At 35.9% G+C, this 20,331-nt stretch overlaps 1 protein-coding gene and 1 long non-coding RNA gene across 3 annotated transcripts in view; one reads left to right on the top strand and one right to left on the bottom strand.

Moving 5' to 3' along the window:
- The window catches only part of LOC120533963, a 101,842-nt gene that overhangs the window by 29,935 nt on the left and 51,576 nt on the right, over window positions 1-20,331 (top strand). The gene's annotated exons all lie outside the window — the stretch shown is intronic.
- Window positions 2,865-20,331, bottom strand: part of lamb4 (laminin, beta 4) — a 129,483-nt gene continuing 112,016 nt past the window's right edge. For both annotated transcript variants that reach the window (XM_039761118.1, XM_039761117.1), the window contains exons 30-35: window positions 10,413-10,557; window positions 9,319-9,517; window positions 8,369-8,504; window positions 8,104-8,280; window positions 5,581-5,734; window positions 2,865-3,175 (exon numbers count right to left, since the gene is read on the bottom strand). In XM_039761118.1, coding sequence (XP_039617052.1) covers window positions 3,042-3,175; window positions 5,581-5,734; window positions 8,104-8,280; window positions 8,369-8,504; window positions 9,319-9,517; window positions 10,413-10,557 — 945 coding nt within the window. In that variant the 3' untranslated portion in view covers window positions 2,865-3,041. The remainder of the gene's footprint in view (window positions 3,176-5,580; window positions 5,735-8,103; window positions 8,281-8,368; window positions 8,505-9,318; window positions 9,518-10,412; window positions 10,558-20,331) is intronic.

Raw genomic sequence — 20,331 nt, 5'->3', positions numbered from 1 at the left:
GCCATCCTACAGGCCTTGGCCATGGCAAAATTCAAATTATATATACTGTAGCTATTCTGATGGGTGGAAAATTTTTCATTTATCCCAGAATGGCATTCAGATGGAAGAATGCAATAATTAGTCAAATGAATACAGCTTTCTTTTTATTTTACTTGCATTTTTTGCCACCATTCTTATACTTGTGCTTGCTGCTTTTCTTAATAATCCTCTGTTTGCAGTTTTGGTCAGCCGAGCAATACAACTTTTTAACTATCTCATTTACTAACCAACTGCATTAACAATTGTATGTGGCCATTTCAGGTGTCACGAGTTATAAAATTGGTATTAGCTGTAGGGAAATTTTCTTCTGTACCCCCCCTGGAATATTTCTCCTAAATTTCTTTTAATACACAATAAAAATAATAATAATAATAATAATTTAAATAGCTTCCATTATAAAAAAAATTGTGATCATTTAGTAAAGACTATGACTTTTTAGATCATATAGCTGATCACTTAACAATTGTGTCAGTTCATGTGCTTTCTTGCTTACACCACTTCTAATGGTACTACAATGAGAGGTATGCAGCAAATGACCCGAAGTATTTACTTAAGTATTGTTGTCTCTGGTTTTTGTCAAAAGCATTTCTCAAGATTCCTTGCAGAATAAATTCTAAAAATGTCTCGGCCAAGCACAGACAGGCATCAGCTGATGAGAGCCAGGGTAAATGTATTCATTTATTTATAAAACTTAATTGTTTGCAAGAGGTTGTGTTTTTAAGGGAAGGTATGTATGCCCAAGTTTTTCGAGGGCTGACTAAGCATGGGATCTAATTAAATGCATTTAGATTTCATAAATGGTTCAAGCTTCATTCTTATTTAAAAATGAGCAGTAAAAAAAATGCAGCCATTAAAATATTGCATTTAGTTCTTCAACGAGCAGCTGTAATGTCTTCTGTAACATTAACTAAAAAAGTAAGATAATATATTAAAGACTGATTTACAAGGTAAGCATCACTGAAGCACAGATATGTACATCAGCCCTCTTAAATGACATAGGTAACTGATGCACTTAAAGATAGAGTGGTACAAGAAAAGTGTAACATAAAAAATCAAAAGTATAAAGATTTATAGCTCATAGTTTATAAGTGATATATTATTGGTTATATACTGTATCTGCATTCCTGCAGAGCACATACAGTAGAACCAAGCAATCCTAGTGACTGAGTGTTTGTCTTCATGGTCTCCATTTTTCAAATTTGAACCGTAATATATATTGGGTTACACAGTTCACTTAATATTCCATTATAAATTTTAAGATGATTATTATATGCATTTGGGAGCAATCTGACCCACAATCCATTGAAGCTTTTTGAGTTACTTTTAAATTTAGCCTATATATAGTTCATTGTGATTCTTCTGCAAAGGCCTGACTGTAAATTATGTTGAATTACTGATTTCCTGAAACCAGCAATATCCATCTATCTATTGTGCTCTTCAATTCTATCTACCTATCTATGGAAATCATTGGTTAGTTCAGTGCTGTTGTTTGTGGATCTACTTTCAGTTAGTTAATGTTTGGCATGTTGATATGGTTAGTGAGCATGACCATTTTTATAACAGCAGATGTATTGTTTCAGTGTGAAGAAGACAGCAGGAAAAAGTTTCTGGAAGTGCAGTGATTTAATGCTCAGGCTCACAATAGTGAGGTCTTGAAATATCACTGAGGTTTGGAAAGGTAAACATATTAATTATATATCTGCTGGGGCAATATTGGATGTGTTACTGTGGTAAAATTAAATTTGAATATGATGCGACAGTTAAAGTTTCACTTTGTTATTATTTGTTACAAAGCAAATAACAACATAAGCATCTAACTGATTGGTTAAGTTTGTTTTGAAGGGTGTTACAGTAAATAATAGCGTAAATATACACTGTAAGTCTGAGAACAGGAGAGGACCATAATCATGTTACGGAAAGCCCTACCACCTTGAAATAAAGACATTTATTTTTCTTCACTGTAGTCAAATCTTCCTTTTGCATGCAGTGTCTGCTCCATCATAAATCACTTGATTGAAGTGATCATTAACATAAAATCAGAGAAAATGCAATTCTTTACATTACTTTTTAGAATCGATTTCCTCTTTTTGCCAAGGGGTAAGATGAAGACTTTTTCCTGCACAGTAACTGAATATTATTCTTTAAAAAGTTGAATTCCAAAGCAGCTAGTGCCCCCTGTTGGATACACTATCATTAAAAACTCTTCATCACCCTGCTAATAGATACAGTGAATAGATAAATGGATAGACAGGCTGATCTATCTAACTATTACAGGAGGTATTCTATGTAATTACAAATTCAACAATTTTGCCATATTAGTTGGAAAATTACTTCTAGATTTTATTATCATGCAACTGTCATCATCTTTATATACACACTATAAAATAATGAATAAAGTATAACAAAAATGATACACAATTTCAAATCCCCTTTCCCTTAACCAAGACCAATATTCTGCTATATGCTTACTGTATGCCTCATTCTACAGTTAAAAACATAAACAGGACTAAATAAAGTGTAACATGAAGTGATTTCATTTATTGCAGTTGAACAACTAATAACTTCATATCACGCTCTAATGCTGGAGTCATAAATTCTAAACACAATGACTTGTTCGTTTAGCTTAGTGTGGGACAAGAGGCTGCTACCTTTCTCAGTGCAGACATTAAAAGAATCTAAATCTAATTGTGGTACGGCTTTCTTCTACAGGGATTCACTTCACCACCTAAGGGACAGGACTAATACCAAGAAGCTTTAATATACTTCCAAAGTACTCATCATAAACCATATTTAAATAGTTATCCTAGGAAACAAAGATGATTCTCTTTTGAAGTTAAAATCGCGTTTATTTCATTTATGTTTCTGCGATACAATTTCCCTAAATTTGCAACAAACAAACATGGTGAACCATAAAAAATGCCATAAAATGGAGTAAGAAGCATCAAATAACTCTTAAAATTGTCTTTATATACAATATATCACATTTTAGAAAGGTTTCAAAGCTAACATGTGCTATAGCCAATTCCCTTTTCAATAATTTCATCTCTAATACTTTTTACAATCGCCTCCAGCTCACTAACTTCATTGGCTTTTTCTTCTTTATTCTTAATGAGTTCCTGGATTTTATCTTCAAGTTCTGAAATAAGGAAACAGAGAGATAAACATACAGTAGACAAAGCATGTTATATATCATCAGCATAGCCAATCAAAACTTCATTCAATCATCATTGTCAAAATCCCTTAATCCAATTAAGGAAAATACAGACAATTAAAAATGAAAAGCTCAACATTGCTACATTTGTTCATTTTATGAACTCACTTATTTCAATACAGCAAAATCAAGGGAGCATCAAATGAACCAGCACCCTTGTCCCTTGCCTTAGTCAATGTATCTAACACTAGTGGAGTAACCACCAAATGTTACAACGGATTTCCTCCAAATCTTTTCATCACATAATACTTGGAAAATATTAATTTGAGGCTGTTCAATTATATTTAGTTGTCCTATTATGATCAGAGAAGATCATTAGAAAGCAAAACTCACCACAGATTGAATATCACAATGAAGTATACACAATAGTTAATTTATCCATTTTAATACCTAAATAATCCATTTGAGGTACATGTGGTGTCTGTGCCAATCCCTATAGCACTGGATACAAGACAGGAACCAACCCTGGACAATTGGTGCTAGTCCATCTCAAAGCATACTCATAGAGGGCCAACAGACATTGAATTCTCCAAAAACACACCCTTGGGGTTAAAAATGGATTACCAAGAGTAAAACCCATAGAACCAAAAGGGCAATGTGCAAACTCCACACAAACAGTGCCCATTTTGGGATTTGAACCTTAGACCAAATTCTAATTTTTATTTTCTCTTATACAAAGTATAGGAAAACTATTGCAATCGTCCAAAAATATGACCTCGAGATTTTGATGAATCTCGATGTTTTAGACCACCCTGAGTTCAAAAATACCATTTTAGGAATTATGTTTGTGTGTATGTTTGTATGTAAACACAATAACTTGAGTACACTTTCAGTTAGGTCTACCAAATTTTGCATACAAGTATTAGGTACAAAATGTAGATTTCTATCAATGTCTGAGCTATTTCCGCTAACCGGAAGTGGTACTTTTTTATTCATGCAGCTGCAGAATCCAGTTTATTCAACTTTACTTTTATAATAATTGTTCAATGTATTATTCATTTGATTTGTTGTTGGTGGTTCTTTAATGTACATAATATAAAAATATAATCATTGTCTTGCGGTTTACTCCAAATATCCATCCCCATATCTGAGTATACGAGAAAGTGTAGGGGAGACAAATCCCGATTTTTTATTATTGTATAAAAATGTGGTGTTTATATCCATACTGAATACAAATACATTTGCTAAGATGACAGGCGTAATTTTGCAAGCAAATATTTGTGAATTTGTGCATTAATGATGGTCTGATTATTTTTAAGAATACTAATCATGGTGCCAATATGTGGCGGCATATTGCATTTTGATTAGTGCATGCAAGAATGAATTTCATTTTTCTTTGTACATATGACAGTAACAACCTTATTAACCCTATAATCAGTAAAGATGTAAACCTTCATTAGGATCAGTCTAATACTTGCCACTGTCTAAGTTGATGTTACGATTGTATAAGTGAGTGCAGTGAAGAAAATAATGACGCTTTCATGTAGGCACATACTTTAAAAGGAAGTGAGTTACTGAAGAATTGTGTATCTGCAAAAGGCAGTCATAGCCAAAAGTGATTCCTTCACTAAAAAATGAAAATGAATGTTAAGAGTTTCTGCCCTTATCCGATGTGTTATAAGTTAAATAAAGATTGATTGATTGACTGATTGAAGGATGAACACTTATATGGGTGCTATATAACAGTGCTCAGGCAGATTAAATGGTGTCTCAAGACCCTAAAGGAGTGTGGGTGTGTGTCTAAGTGTGTGCTTTGAACTGTCTTTCAATCCATGGTGAGGCCTTGCTTTGTGTTATTGGTGCCAGGTTGAACTTTATCTCTTGGAATGGGAAAAAAAAAATCAGAAAATTAATGGATGGCTAGTTGTTATTATTTATATTGGCATTTACTTTTGCAAACTTTCATTAGCCTACAAAAACAACTTTCTGTTGTTGCACTTAAATAGGGACATTTTAAAAACAGAAACGGTGCTTTGTTCAAGTTATGCTTTTCCTCAAAACAGTGTTTTTCACCTTTTATTTGTTTCTTTGCCCTCCATTGTCAGAATAACTGTGCAGTTTAGAGGTGTGTATTGGCCATTTTGGGAATGATTTTGTTAGAACTGTATATACATTTTGGCTTTACTCATATTTGATTTATAATCTTTCAATTGTTCCTTCGTTCAGATTCAATGGTGTGTCCTTGCTTCACAAAAATGACTTTGAGAAATGTCTCTAATCTAAGAGTCACAATTTTATTTATCATAAATGCACAATCAGAGAAACTGTTTCTAACACTGAAAAAGGCAGAATAAACACTGCTGTATAAAAACATATAAAAAAGGTCTTACCTGCAAGTGTTTGCATTTTATCAGCAATATCTTTAGCTATATCTTCAGCTTCTTTCCGAAGTTTTTCTACCTTTTCTTGTGCTTCTTTCGAGACACCTTGACCTTTCTGTTTGGACTTCAAGATCTCATACAGAGTAACAGCAGTTTTAAAATCCTGTCAAAAACAAATACCTTTTCAGTTAAACATAAAGGACAGCAGAAGTATTTCAAAGTTATCATTGGCTGCTGAAGATGGTTATTTAGTAGTTTAATCAATTCCAAGAGAAAACAGGCCAGTTAGTTACAGCGAGAGTACGAGGTTGTAAACGTGCAATTATATACACTGGTTTACACCAAAATCCTCCCCTGCAAAAACGTCAGTGTACTTTATTGATTTAGGTGTGCTAAATTCAGAAACTGGGATTCAGTGGAAAATGCCATTTTGAAAGAAATTGTTGATTTTTTAACAATAAGTTACATTTGTTTTATGGGATACGTATTTTTCATGCTCAGACTATTATCTGAAGTATATTTTGAGTTGAAAATAGCAGTCTTCCTTGTTTTAAACATTAGTTAAGCAACCCAAAATCAAGACTTTTCTGCACATTTTTTGCTGTTAATCAGTATTTTATTCTTCTTTTTCACTTCTTATTCCTAGCCAGGAATTTAAACTTAGAACATTAGAAAGGTGCCTTTTTATTGTCCACAGAATAAAAAGTTGTTTTTCAAGTGATTTGTGTATAAATATGCAATAATGCATTGATCCATCCATTATTTTGACCAGGTAATAGCAAAATGCAGTAGAATACTTACCCTTCCTTTAAAGAAATAAAAAAATTTGCTGGTTTTCCAAATTATTGATAGAGTAAAAGGATGGGAGGGGAATCCCACTAGCAAACTAAATGCTAATTTTCACTCCTGAGTAAGTATTAGTAGCACTTCAGCTGCCAGACAGTGCAGGCTGTTTCATTTTTAAAGTTGTGCTCTTGTAAAAGTGAACTGTTATGTGCTGCTTGGACAAACCAGATAACATTTGCTGCATATGCAGGGAATTCACTTTGGTAGCATGGCAAAAATTGCTTGCACCACTTATGATAAAACCTACCGTCTTTATTTCTTTTTGAGATTTGGCTGTCAGGATAGAGTTAGAACTGCTTCATTTTAAAATATATTTTGAGTTGCTTCTTTAAAATGGTATTCTTTCATTTGAAATGTTCATTTCTCAAAAAATGAATGTAACAGAGCAATTCTGTGGCCAGATTTTGATGCTGCACCCTCAAATCTATAAAGAACTCTTACAATTTTTAACATGAACAACACCAATTTTTGTTATTTTTTTTGGAAATAACCCATGATTCCATTAGTGCAGTGACAGATTTATTTCCTGGTATTCCTGTCTTTTATCTGTGGTGTTGTCTACTTAATGGAATGCAATGAGTGCTGAAAAATGAATGGGCTACTTAATTGATGACTACATTCCATATGTAAGGAGTTTTAAAGCATATGCTGTATTCTTTATACAGTGTAAGGTGACATTGTGAAGTGGTGATTTGCACTACTGCCTCACAGCTCCAAGATCTCGGTTTAGGTCCCAGCATGGTCACTGACTTACATCAATTTTTTGTTTTGTGACTATTATATTTGTGGGCATTTAATTAGACATGCCCTGAAATGGATTACCATGCCCAGGTTCTTGTAACTGTGTGGACAGTTTCTGGTGTTCTGCGAGCCTCTATAAGGAAATGCACATTTGGATGCTTGCATATAGGAAGTGGTAGATGGTAGCATAGTCCTTGATCCTATATTTAATAACATGTCATTAGTTCTAGGTTTTCTGCTCTCATCAATTAGTGGTTTGCTGCAATAGCTCATCAGATCAACCTGGTTTTGACCGATCTTGTACTTGTCACACTTATATTGGATGCATTATATATATATTGTCACACATGCAGACCTTGTTAATCCGGGTGACATCCAAACCAGTTTGACCGATCTTGTACTTGTCACACTTATATTGGAGGTAGGCATATATACAGTGCTGATTATATATATATATATATATATATATATATATATATATATATATATATATATATATATATATACACACACATGTCTAAGGGGTCCTTAATGTAGAGGTGTTTTAGCTGGGATTCAAATCTTGATCTTTCTCCAGTCTTCCAATTGCTGATGTTCCTCTGCACTGATATTACCACTTTCCTGTCTAGCCACTAAATATATTAACAGTATATGCACAACTCTCACCAACGTAATCTGTAGAAACATTTTAAATATGTATTATGGAAGATAACTGGACTGACACCTCTAAATATGCCATTTTTAAGTGATTTTGCACTGCAATGAGTTAGACTACATCCAAGGCTATGTCCTGCCTGGCACCCAGCAGTGACAGGATAAACATGACCACCCCACAGTTAAGAACTGGAATAAATTGGTTTACCAATGGATGAATGGTTTTCTCTTAAATATAAATGTATTATTAAAAATGCAAAAACAGAGAGTCTGTAGAGAAAGACATCATACCTTTTCAATTTCAGTAGCATTACCCAGAGCATCTTCTGCTGACAATTTCACATCTTCTGCCATCTGTCTATTCTGTTCTGTTTTATTTCTCAATTGTTCAATGTCACGGCTAAGATTACCAAGTCTGTTCATGATGTCCATTAAGGCATCCTCACTTGTGTTTAATTTTTCTTCAGTCTGAGGAAAACAACACATTCCAGATATTTGTGAATAACAGCTATAGAAAACAGCATCATAAGATGGGAATAAATCTAGCCTACTGTACCTCATCAATGTTTTCATTGATTTCTTGCACTTTGTCTTGTATTTTTTTAATTGATTCATTTGCTCTGGCTTTGGCATTATTGGCTTCTTCAATTGCTCTTTTGGCATCTGTAGGGTCCACAGAATCGGCTTTTTTCCTGAAAGAAAAAAACATAAAATGAGCACTTTGTGGATCCTACTTTTTCAGCGTATTCCTTTATCAAACACTTTCAATAACTGCAGATAAAAAAATTAGAAATCTTAATGATATAGTTCTACTGTAAGTACAGTTGCTATTTTACTCACTGTGCAGATAAACTGTTAATAAAGTGTAACCTTGTGTCATCTTGCTACTTTTGTCATTCAGTTTTGTTACATCTAATACTTAACTTTAATAGAAATACATTAGAAAAAGTTTATTTTTAAATAAAAGCTTAATTTCTGTGATTTCTTTTAACATTTCTCAATCTTGCAAAATTAAAATATCCATCTTTCTCTCCATTTTCTTATCCTGATTAGTTTTATACATTATCGTACGAGAGCTGTTGCCTTCCCTGGCATCTTCCATCTCAAGGCAGAAATAAATCTAAGAAAGAATTCTAGTTTATCACAGCACACTTGTACATGTAGAGATATAACATGTACGTTTATAAAATATGGGATAAAAGCAACACATTCACACATACAACAGGCAAACTTCACATAGACAGTGATGGAGCTGAGAGTCAAACTTGGGGCCCTAGAGCTGAGAGTCAGCAGAGTTATCCAGTGCACCACTATGCTGTTTCTTTATGAAGTAAAGACAAATAAAACATGAAAGGGTGGGGTACAAACTCTTCTACAAATCATATTTTATAGTTTGTCATTTTTACTGAAACTTTAGCTTATTTCGTATTTTACAAGACGTTCTTACAAAATAGTCAAAATGCATGCTGTATAGCAAGACAAAGACTACATTGAGATGCTACTTACTGTACTTTTTTTGCCTGTTCCAAAAGCTTCTTCGCTTTATCATTTTGTTCTTTCAAAAACTTTAACTCGTTTTCAAATTCTGTGCTGTTGATAAAGCTATCCTTTACTTTTTTCAGAAAGTCCTCTGGTGACTCAGGCAACTTGATTGATAAAACAGCCCTGGCAACTTTTTCAATATCTTCAGGCTCTACACTTTCACCTGTTATTAAATTCAATAGAATAATAATAGAAGAAGACAAGTATTACATTTTTGAGTACCCAAATATTTGTTCAATGTGTCAAGTCTTCTGTTAGAGCAACCAATTTCAGAAACTACCTTTATTGCAAAGATATTTCAGAATTAAAAAAAATAAAATGCATGCATTAGACAGGTATTCAGATATAATATGCTACATTTAATTTTTGCATCAAAATATTTCTGCCAGCTTGTTTGACTTACCTCAAGGTGCCCAAGCCCCACATCACACTATTCTTGTCTGCAAGCCCCATAAAGCAACATTAGCAAGAGGCAAGGAGACAGGGCAACAGAGAAATAACAAACACACAAATGGACAGACAAAAAATGCACGCGCAGGTGCTGAAGAAGTAAAAAGAAAATGACAGATTTAGACACTTATCGGCATAACATAAAGCACTTTACCATGAAAGAGACATGCCAAAACTAATCGGCTTAACAGCTTGTATGTGTCAGAATCCATCTCCACTCCTAATAAGTAAGTACGGGACTGGTTTATGACAGGATGTCAAAATAAATGACTGCTTTTGAAAATTGCCCTGATGGTTGCCTGTGTTTACAGCATAAAAAAATAAATAAAATTCCTGCCTCTGTCAAAAACAAATGTTTCTCCTCCTAGTGTCAAAATGAATTGGCAATACCTTGAATTACTGTCACTTGGTTACAATCTACCTGTCATGTACTGTGCATCCATATTAGATACCGGTGTGTACTGGAATGAATCTGATGTATTCGGTTTTTATATCTGGTTAAATGTCTGTCACAGTAAAACTCTGTTGATGTTAATGTGAAAAAAGTCACATATCAACCAGTTAAAGTACAGTGAGATGTCTACCTGTGTCAATGCAGGGTCATCTACCTGTTAAAAAGTCTTTTACTTTTTTGATGAGAGCTTTAGTTTTTTCCTTGTCTTGTTCAATTCTTTCTTTATTCTTCGTTATTTTCTCAATCAGGTCAGATGCTTTTTTCTGTGTTTCCTTTACCATAACTTTTGTGTCAGCAATCTATAAAAATAAAACATGAAAATAAATTAATTTCTTTTAATTGAAACAAGTAGAATGGTCCATTTATGCAGGATTAAAGCTTAATATAATACATCTTGAACTGCTTTTTTAGGCAGATGCTGGAAAGACTTAGGAAATGCTTGAAGGCAAAGAGACAAGAGGCATGGAAGAAACTGTGCATGGCTGTGTGACAAAGGTTTTGGGAGGAACTTAATCTAACACACAGTTTTAATTGGGTGCATTGAAAATGTATTGGTGTGACGGGAAGTCTGCAGACTGCAGGTGTCCCCTTTGTCTGTAGAAAGAGTATGAATGGGAAGCAAGAAGCTAATGTAATAAGCCTACAATTGAGATAGCCACAATAAAGCTGCTTTTCGCATGTATTTATAGTATTTAATATTATTTAGTAACTGAGTTAAATATTGGATAACACAATGCCAAGACATTTTTTTCAACTTTAATATCAAAGTAACTATGGTTTCAGAATGCAGAAATGCTATATCATTTATTTATGTTTGGGAAAATTGAGTTTTTATTTCTGATTTTATTTATTTATTTATTTATTAATTTTATTACAATCAATACATAGCAATCAAGTTTTACAAAAAAAAAAAGAATTATGCTAAGAACAGATCGATCCCCACCCTTGAGAGAGAGAGCAAGCCAAACGGTGTAAAATTTAAGGCTTTTAAAAATACCTAAATCAACAAATTCTCTGTGCTTTATAAAATCATTTCAAAATATTACTGATTAGATCCTGCCATGTTTTGAAAAAGTCTGCACAGATCCTCTAACTGAGTATTTGATTTTTCCAATTTTAAATAATATAACACATCAGTTTCCCACTGACTTAAAGAGGAGAGTTTGGGTTCTTCCAGTTTATCAGAATAAGTCTGCGTGCCAACAGTGTAGTGAATGCAATCACAGTTTGTTTGTCTTTCTCCACTTTAAGACCCTCTGGAAGAACCCCAAACACAGCTGTTAATGGGTTAGGAGGGATTGTGAGTCCAAGACTGTCTGAGAGGTAATTAAAAATTTTTGTCCAGAATAATGTTAATTTGGAGCAGGCCCAGAACATGTGACCTAGTGAGGCTGGGGCTTGGTTGCAACGTTCACAGGTTGGATCATGCCCTGGAAACATTTTGAGAGTTTTAGTCGAGACAGATGTGCTCGATATATAATTTTGAGTTGTATAATTGTATGCTTTGCATATGGAGCTTGAGTGAATTCTCTGCATTGCTACTTTCCACTCCTTTTCTGATATATTAATTGAGAGGTCATTTTCCCAGTGTCCTCTTGGATCTTTGAAAGGAAGGGATTGTAAAAGGATTTTATATATTGTAGAGATGGAGTCTAACTCCTTGAAATTGAGCAATAATTTTTCCAGCGTGGATGAGGGTGCAAGATGAGGAAAATCTGGAAGGTTCTGTTTAACAAAGTTCCTGATTTGAAGATAGTGAAAGAAATTTGTAGCTGGAATGTTAAATTTGGAATGTAATTGTTCATAGGATGCAAAGGCGTTGTCTATATAAAGATCTCTAAGCAAGTTAATTCCAAATTTTTCCAGATATTAAAACTGCATATGTTTGTGAGGGTTGAAAGAGGTGGTTCTTTTGCAGGGTGCCACAGAAAGAAGCTTCTCCGTCTTAAAATGCTTTCTACATTGGTTCCAGATTCTAAGTGAGTGGAGCACAATTGGGTTATTAGTGTATTGCCGATAACGTGTGTTTATTGGAGCACAAAGCAAGGAATACAAAGAAGTACTGCAGGATTTTACTTCTATTGCGGTCCATGCCTGTGTATGTTCTTCTATTTGTGTCCAGGTTCTTATCGACTGTATATTTGCCGCCCAGTAATAAAACTGGAAGTTAGGTAGAGCCATGCCGCCTTCTGCCTTTTGTCTTTGTAGGGTCGCTCTTTTGATGCGTGGATGTTTAGAATTCCAAATAAATGAGGTTATTGTTGAATCTAATTGCTTAAAGAACGATTTATTAATGTATATTGGTATGTTTTGAAATAAAAAGGAGCTTAGGAAGAATATTCATCTTAACAGTGTTAATTCTTCCAGCTAGTGTGAGATGAAGGGTTGACCATCTATGCAAGTCTTGTTTAATTTTTTCCATACAGACACGAAATTTTGTTGATAAAGAGCTTTATGTTTACTTGTGATGTTTACCCGAGGTATTTAAACTGTTCTGCAATGATAAAAGGAAGGGTGTCTAATCTAATATTATATGCTTGCGAATTCACCGGAAAGAGTACACTTTTATTCAGATTAATTCTGAGACCAGAGAGCTTTTGAAATTCTGTGAGTGCTGCTAAGACTGCAGGCACAGAATTTTCTGGGTCCGATATATACAGTACCATGTCATCTGCATATAATGAGATTTTCTGTTCCAGTCCTTCTCTGCTAATCCCCTTTATCTGATCAGTATTTCGACAATGTATTGCCAGTGGTTCAATGGCAATTGCAAACAGCAGTGGTGACAAAGGGCATCCTTGTCTTGTGCCACGTTCTAGTTTAAAGTAGTCTGAGCAAATGTTATTGATGCAAACTGAAGCTTCTGGGTTAGTATACAGTAATTTAATCCATGCACAAATGTTGGGCCAAACCCAAACTTCTCCAAAATAGTAAAAGGTATTTCCATTCAATCATGTCGAATGCTTTTTCTGCATCCAATGATAATAATATTTCTGGGGTGTTTGATTTAGTTGGTGAGTATATTACATTAAACAGGCGTCGAAGATTTGAAGATAAGTGTCGGCCCCTAATAAATCCAGTTTGGTCTTGTGATATTATTGAGGGGAGCACTTTCTCCATCCTTCTAGCTATGATTTTAGAGAGTATTTTAACGTCGTTATTCAGAAGTGAAATTGGTCTGTATGATGCACATTGTAATAAGTCCTTATTTTGTTTTGGAAAGACAGTGATTAGTGCTTGGCGAAAGGTTTGTGGAAGAGATTGGTTATCTCTGGCTTCTGTAAATGTTGCTAATAGGAGGGAGCTAGCTGAGCGGAGAATTTCTTGTAAAACTCTGCAGGGTAGCCATCAGGGCCTGCTGCTTTTCCACCTTGGAGTGACTTTATAGCATCCAGTAATTCTGATAATGACAGAGGTTTATCGAGCTCCTCCACACTAATAGCGTCAATTTGTGGTATCTGTAATTTATCCAGAAATGCATTAGATTGTATATTGTCTTCTTTAAACTCAGTAGTATATAGGGATTTATAGTAGTCTCTAAAAGTGTACATTATATTTTTGTGTTCGATGATTTTATCTCCATTCGTGTTAGTAATTACGAGATTGCGTTGCGCACTTCTTGCTTGTGAATTTGTTGCGCTAAAAGCTTATTAGCTTTCTCTCCATGTTCATAATAATGATGTCTGGATTTGTAAATTAGTTGTTCGGTTTCTTTAGTTGTCAAGAGGTTTAATTCTGAATGTAGAGCCTGCCTCCTCTTATGTAGAGTCTCGCTTGGTAGTCTGGCATGTTCTTCATCTATTTTAGTAATTTCGCTTTTATCTCTGCTACTTTCTTCGCGGATTTATTTCTGTGGGAAAGATATGAGATAATCTGTCCTCTTAAGAAGGCCTTAAGAGTTTCCCAGAGTATTCCTGCAGAGATCTCAGGGGATGTATTTGTCTCTAGAAAGAATTCAATTTGTTTGGATATAAATTCAGTACAATTCTCGTCAGCTAATAGAAGCGGATTGAGACGCCATCTGCGGGTGAGTGTATGGGGCTTAGTAATTTCAGCTCCAAGATCATCGGAGCATGGTCTGAAATAACAATAGCATCGTATTTACAAGATTTAATCTTAGGCAAGAAGTTATTATCTATAAAGAAGTAATCAATCCTTGAGTAGCAATGATGTACTGGTGAGTAGAAAGAATATGTTCTTGAATTTGGGTTTAAAAACCTCCAGGGATCTGATAAGTTGTGATCAGTTATAAACTTTGTAATTATCTTTGCGGTGTTAGTTGCCGTTCCCCCTGTGGAGGAAGTCTTATCTAAAAGTGGATTTAGAACACAATTAAAGTCCCCAGCCATTATAAGTTTATGAGTGTTCAGATTGGGAATGGATGCAAATAAATTTTGTATAAATTCCTTATCATCAACATTAGGTGCATAAACATTTATCAAAATCATTTTACAGTTAGATAAGTCTCCCATGACCATCACATATCTCCCTTCAGGATCCAATACTACATCTGATGCTACAAATGGTACTGTTCTATGTATGAGAATTCCCACCCCTCTAGTTTTCTTTGTAAAACTAGAATGGAACATTTGGCCAGTCCAGTCTTTTTGCAGCCGGAACTGATCCTTACTTAGTAAGTGGGTTTCCTGTAAAAATACTATTTTAGCATTTAGACCTGTTAGGTGAGAAAGTACTTTCTTTCTCTTTAATTCGTGATTCAGGCCTTTAACATTCCAGCTTACGAAGTTAACTGTCCCATCATGGAGACACTGATTCTGAGTTTTTGGTGTCATATTATAGTCTTAACTGGAAGTGAAATAGTTTAGGTCTTAATTTCCTATTCCCCCAAGAGTTGTTGCCATGCAGCTTATTATTACGTTGATAGTTATAATTATAAAGATTGAGATGATAGATTAGATATAGATCAAGCCTGCTCTCTTTCTCTTCCCCTTAACCCCCACCCTCCCTTTTTGCCTCCCCAGGTGAGGCTAAAACCCACTTCATGCAGTCCCAGTCCTCTGACATACCCAGAGACAGAGCACGCCCAAAGCACATCAAGCCCCCATGCAGTGGCGCTTTAAGGTTAAAAGATAGAGATATCTGTTACCAATATAGTCTTTAAAAGAGGAAAAAGAAAGAAAAGAATTTTGCACTTAATATATATATATATATATATATATATACATATACACATATACATATATATATATATATACATACATACATACATATAATCTTCATCAATTTTAGTGCATTAAGATGATATCCCCAGATAATAAACCCAGGTGATGGTGTTAAAGATGTGTCCAAAACAAGCATAACAAGTCTTAATGCAGTAATAGCAATAACAGCAAACCAAGGGTATGATATTGAACAGTCTCATTTAGGGTACACATGAAATAATTAGAAAAAAAAAAAGAGGAGGAAAACGTAATTAAGCACAATAAAACACAAACATTTAGCCCTAGTAATACTAAGTAATGATAAGTAATAAGTAAGTAATAATAATATAAGAATATGAGAATATATGCTGATAAAAACCCGTATTTTAAAACAAATAGATCAGACAGTAGATTATTAATCCTAGCTTTATCATTTACCGCCATGACTCACAATTATGTATCAGAATAGTCCCGGGATCAGCTTTCTTAACTCATTTTCTGCCTCCTCCTTGCTAGCGAAAACATAGAAATGACCCTGCCATTCCACTTTCAGTTTTGCCGGATACAGGAGGCCGTATTTGACATTGGCTTGCCGTAGCCGCTGTTTAATATTATAGAAGGCGGCGCGTTTGATAGCTGTTGCTGGAGAGAAGTCAGGAAGACGCGAATGTGGCAATCTTCATATATAATATCTTCCTTTTTTTCCTGAGGAGTTCCATCACCTCTAACTTAAATGATAATCGTTCAAAACGGACTATAAAAGATCTTGGTCGGGTCTGACGGTGTTTCTCTTTCCTCGGCACTGGCAGCTAGATGTTCGCTATTTCGATCCGATTCGTGAATGTCTCACTAAGATGCTCCAATCGATCAGCAAGCGTGCTCAGTTTAGCGAGTTTTTCTCAATGCGCTCTTCAATTTTACCCAGCACCTGTCGAGTTCAAGCTGTACCTCTTGACGAAGCCTTTCATTTGCCTGTTGGATTTCCTGTCGCAGACATTCATTGGCCTGTTTCATCTCCTGTTTCCATTCCTGTTTCAGTCTCTCATGTGCCTTTGCCGTTGCTTTCTCATTAGCCTTCTCGCTTTTCTTTATATCTTGCCTGAGCTCAGCGAGCAACACTTTCAGTTCAGATAGCTCAAATGTGCCTTCTTGTACCGTAGATGAAGCAGCAGACTCTGCTGAAGCGGTGTCCCGCTGCTCCAGTCCCGCGTGATTGCGTAACTGAAGCCGCGGACCTCCGCCTTTTCCAGTTTCAGGTAATCCTCTCCAATCGGCGAGCTATCCACATCTGCACTCACGATCGCACCTCGCTCCCTTTTCGCTCTCAGCAGGCGACGATGTAGCGGACCGTGGTCCCGAGGAGTCTGTACTTTCGCCCATCTGATCCAGGTCTGTCTCTGAGAGGCCGATCTCGAACTAGGGCTTGCTGATCACAGCTTGGATGTAGCTTTAGTCTTCGATTCTTTCGGACCCCCCTTCTTGTTGGCCATGTTTATATGTGTTTACATATACTGTAGCGGTCCTCTCGGGTTGAATAAATACAGGATATCTCAGAATAATAAGCAAATAATATGAAAAATAGCACCACTGCTAGCGGAGCTCCACTTCAGACGCCCATCTCTGATCGGACGAGACCAAAAAATTATTTCTGCAATGCTCAATTTCTCTAAATCATCCTTTTTCCACATTACAAAATTTTAAAATGATGCAGTCATACCTAGATATGAGGAAACTGACCACCTAACCTCCATTTATTTTACATTATCTTCCAGTTAATAAAGAGCTTATTTAAAAATACTGTACTCCTTTTGACTGTTAAAGCCATACATGCACCCCTTTACCTTCCATAACTCTTTACTGTCTGTATAGAAGAGTATCCACCAGAATCTCAAATTGTAGGGCTTGTTTTACTTTGCAGAATAAATAAAACTGCTGTCAGAGGCAGAGACTTCAACGGACCCAGCAATGATCTGTGTACATATATATAAGTGATGCTCAGTTGGTGTTAATATATATCTCAAAGTTGAACGGTAATTACTTCAGCTCAGAATATGCGTTTTTCAGCTTCTGGAATACTATTGAGGCTGTCATGCTCACCCACTCTTTCTCATACATACCTTCTTTTTCTTCTTGTTTGCATGTGCCACTTTGGTGTCACTGCTCCTTCAGTGGAAAAAAAAACCTGCTGAACTTTTACTAGGACCTGTTAGTTGATGTGAGAAATTATTCCATCAGTGATAGACACCATCTCAATGTCAAACAATACAATTGAAACCATGTATACTGCAGAGCATTGCAGACTCTAAAGAGAAGTTTTGGGCATTTGCTTGGCGCTTGTCCATCAGAATTATTTTGCAATATTTTGGACTAAGTTATTGAATGTGATTTTGCTTTGCACTTGATTTTTCAAAAGCAACAATTACCAATCATTACTTTAGAAATGCTGGGTGGCGCAGAGAAATGGGAAATTTTCAATTGACGTTCAATGCATGAATAAAACACATTACAAAATGCATTTAATGATGACATGTATTGTACAGGATATGCAATTAATGATGGTAATCAATATTCATTTTATGTTTTTAGGAAAAAATCATGAAGGTGTTGTCCATTTCTCCGTACACATTCTGACAGCCTGTTGTGGAAATTCTGCATTGCTCGATGTAACATGTCAAGAGGAATGCCAGCAATTTCCTCTTCAAGCCTCCTTTTTAATTCAGCAATGGTTGCAGGACGTGTGCGGCACACATGGCTTTTAAGATGTCCCCACAGAACAGTGAGATCTGGGGATCGCAGAGGCCATGGAATGTCACCATTGTGTGAAATGATGTGCCTTCCAGTGGCGTAGCGAGGGGGGTGCCGAGGGGGCCATGGCCCCGGGCGGCGTATCAAAAGGGGCGGCGGCAATCACCATGATATTTAAATTAAAAAAAAATATAGGTATATTTGAAACTGCAAATCGCGCCCGCGCTGATTCAAGCCAAGCAGACAGCGCGGGTGCGGAAAGGGTGGCAGGTGAAGCAGGTGGTGCAATAGAAATTTTCTCAGACGTTTTTACAGCGCATTGTAGAGTCAATCTACGACAGTATCTAGTGACGATAAAACCTACCTAAGTGAATTTTCAATAGACAGAGTATCTGCTGAAATTCGAGAAAGATTCCAACAGTTGCAAAATCTAGCGCAAAAATATGATTTTTTAAGACCTGAAGTGATATTGAGCAGGGACGAGCTTAACTTAGACCAAGCTCCTCAAGACATTAATAAAGAAGAATTTCTACTTGAGCGTCGTCTACAAGCTTTTGTAGCTGCAACAGACCCAGACTGTAAAAAGAACTCATTAGGTCCGGCTCTCTGAGTTTATTAAAATATATTATTGAGTCCAAACTTGAAGATGGTTTACCAAACATTGTCATAATGTTGAGAATTTTTTTAACATCTGCCATCAGTAATGCTAGTTGCGAGAGAAGCTTCTCTAAGCTCAAATTAATCAAAAATTATCTCAGATCAACTATGTCCACGTTAAGGCTAACAAATTTAGCTATTCTGGCAATTGAACATGACATACATATTGATATTGACAATTGTATAAAAGATTTTGCTATTAAAAAAATACGAAAAGTAAATTTTTAATCAATAAAAAAATTTAATGCAGCTTTTTTTATTTTGTCTATTTTTTTAAGAATAACTAAATAGAGGGGCGTAAATTTCCGGTCGGCCCCAGGCGACGAAAGCCCACGCTACGCCACTGGTGCCTTCCAAACAATTGTTGAATAGCTGGCATCGATTGTCGGGCAGTATGCGAAAAGGCTCCGCTTGGGGACTTCTTTTTAAGGCTGAGCCCGTTTCCTTGAAATTATGCACCCCGTGTTGTAATCACATGAGCAGACAGGATATGACGTCCTAACTGGTAATGACACCAAAATTCCCTTTGTGTAGCAGTCTCATTATCACCATTCTTATAAAAGGCTTTCACAGTGAACACTTGTTGTGCACCACTCCACTGCTCTATCATTACTAATGGCAAGGGGTTCTAAAAGAGGTTGCGTTTGTCCCAAACAACTGCCGATGCCCCAAGGTCACCAAAACCTTGTTCCAAAATTTCCCATTTCCCTGCGCCACCCTGTATTAAGGGTTTAGTAGTTCATCACATCTTACACCAACTGTTACAAGGATGTACAGTAAACCCTCGTTTAACGTGGTTAATCCATTCCAGACTCAACCGCGATAAATGAATTTCCGCAAAATAGGATTCATTATTTATAAATGTTAGAGCATAGAAAACCTGTTTACGATCTTCTAAATATGTTTTTTAACATTATTAGAGCCCTCTAGACATGAAATAACACCCTTTAGTCAAAAGTTTAAACTGTGCTCCATGACAAGACAGAGATGACAGTTCCGTCTCACAATTAAAAGAATGCAAATATATCTTCTTCTCTTCAGGAGCAGAGAATGTCAGAGAGAGAGAGAGAGAGAGAAAAACAAACAATCAAAAATCAATACATGCTGTTGGGCTTTTAAGTATGCGAAGCACCGCGATAAAGCGGCCGCAAGAAAGGGAGCAATGTGAAGGTAGTCTTTCAACATTTTTTAGAGGAGTGTCCGTATCCTCTAGGCCAGTGTGTGAACAGCCCCTCTACTCACACCCCCTCCGTCAGGAACAGGGAATGTCAGAGAGAGTGAGAGAGACAGAGAAAAGCAAAAAATCAAAAATCAATACGTGCTGTTCGGGCTTTCAAGTATGCGAAGCACCGCACAGGAAGCATATCGTATATCATTGAGGAGTTTTATTTAATACGTAATACATTCTCTGATTGGGTAGCTTCTCAGCCATCCGCCAATAGCGACCCTTGTATGAAATCAACTGGGCAAACCAACTGAGGAAGCATGTACCATAAATTAAAAGACCCA

This window comes from Polypterus senegalus, chromosome 8 (assembly GCF_016835505.1).
Source record: "Polypterus senegalus isolate Bchr_013 chromosome 8, ASM1683550v1, whole genome shotgun sequence".
Taxonomy (NCBI): domain Eukaryota; kingdom Metazoa; phylum Chordata; class Cladistia; order Polypteriformes; family Polypteridae; genus Polypterus; species Polypterus senegalus.
This window is presented reverse-complemented; position numbering and strand designations above follow the sequence as displayed.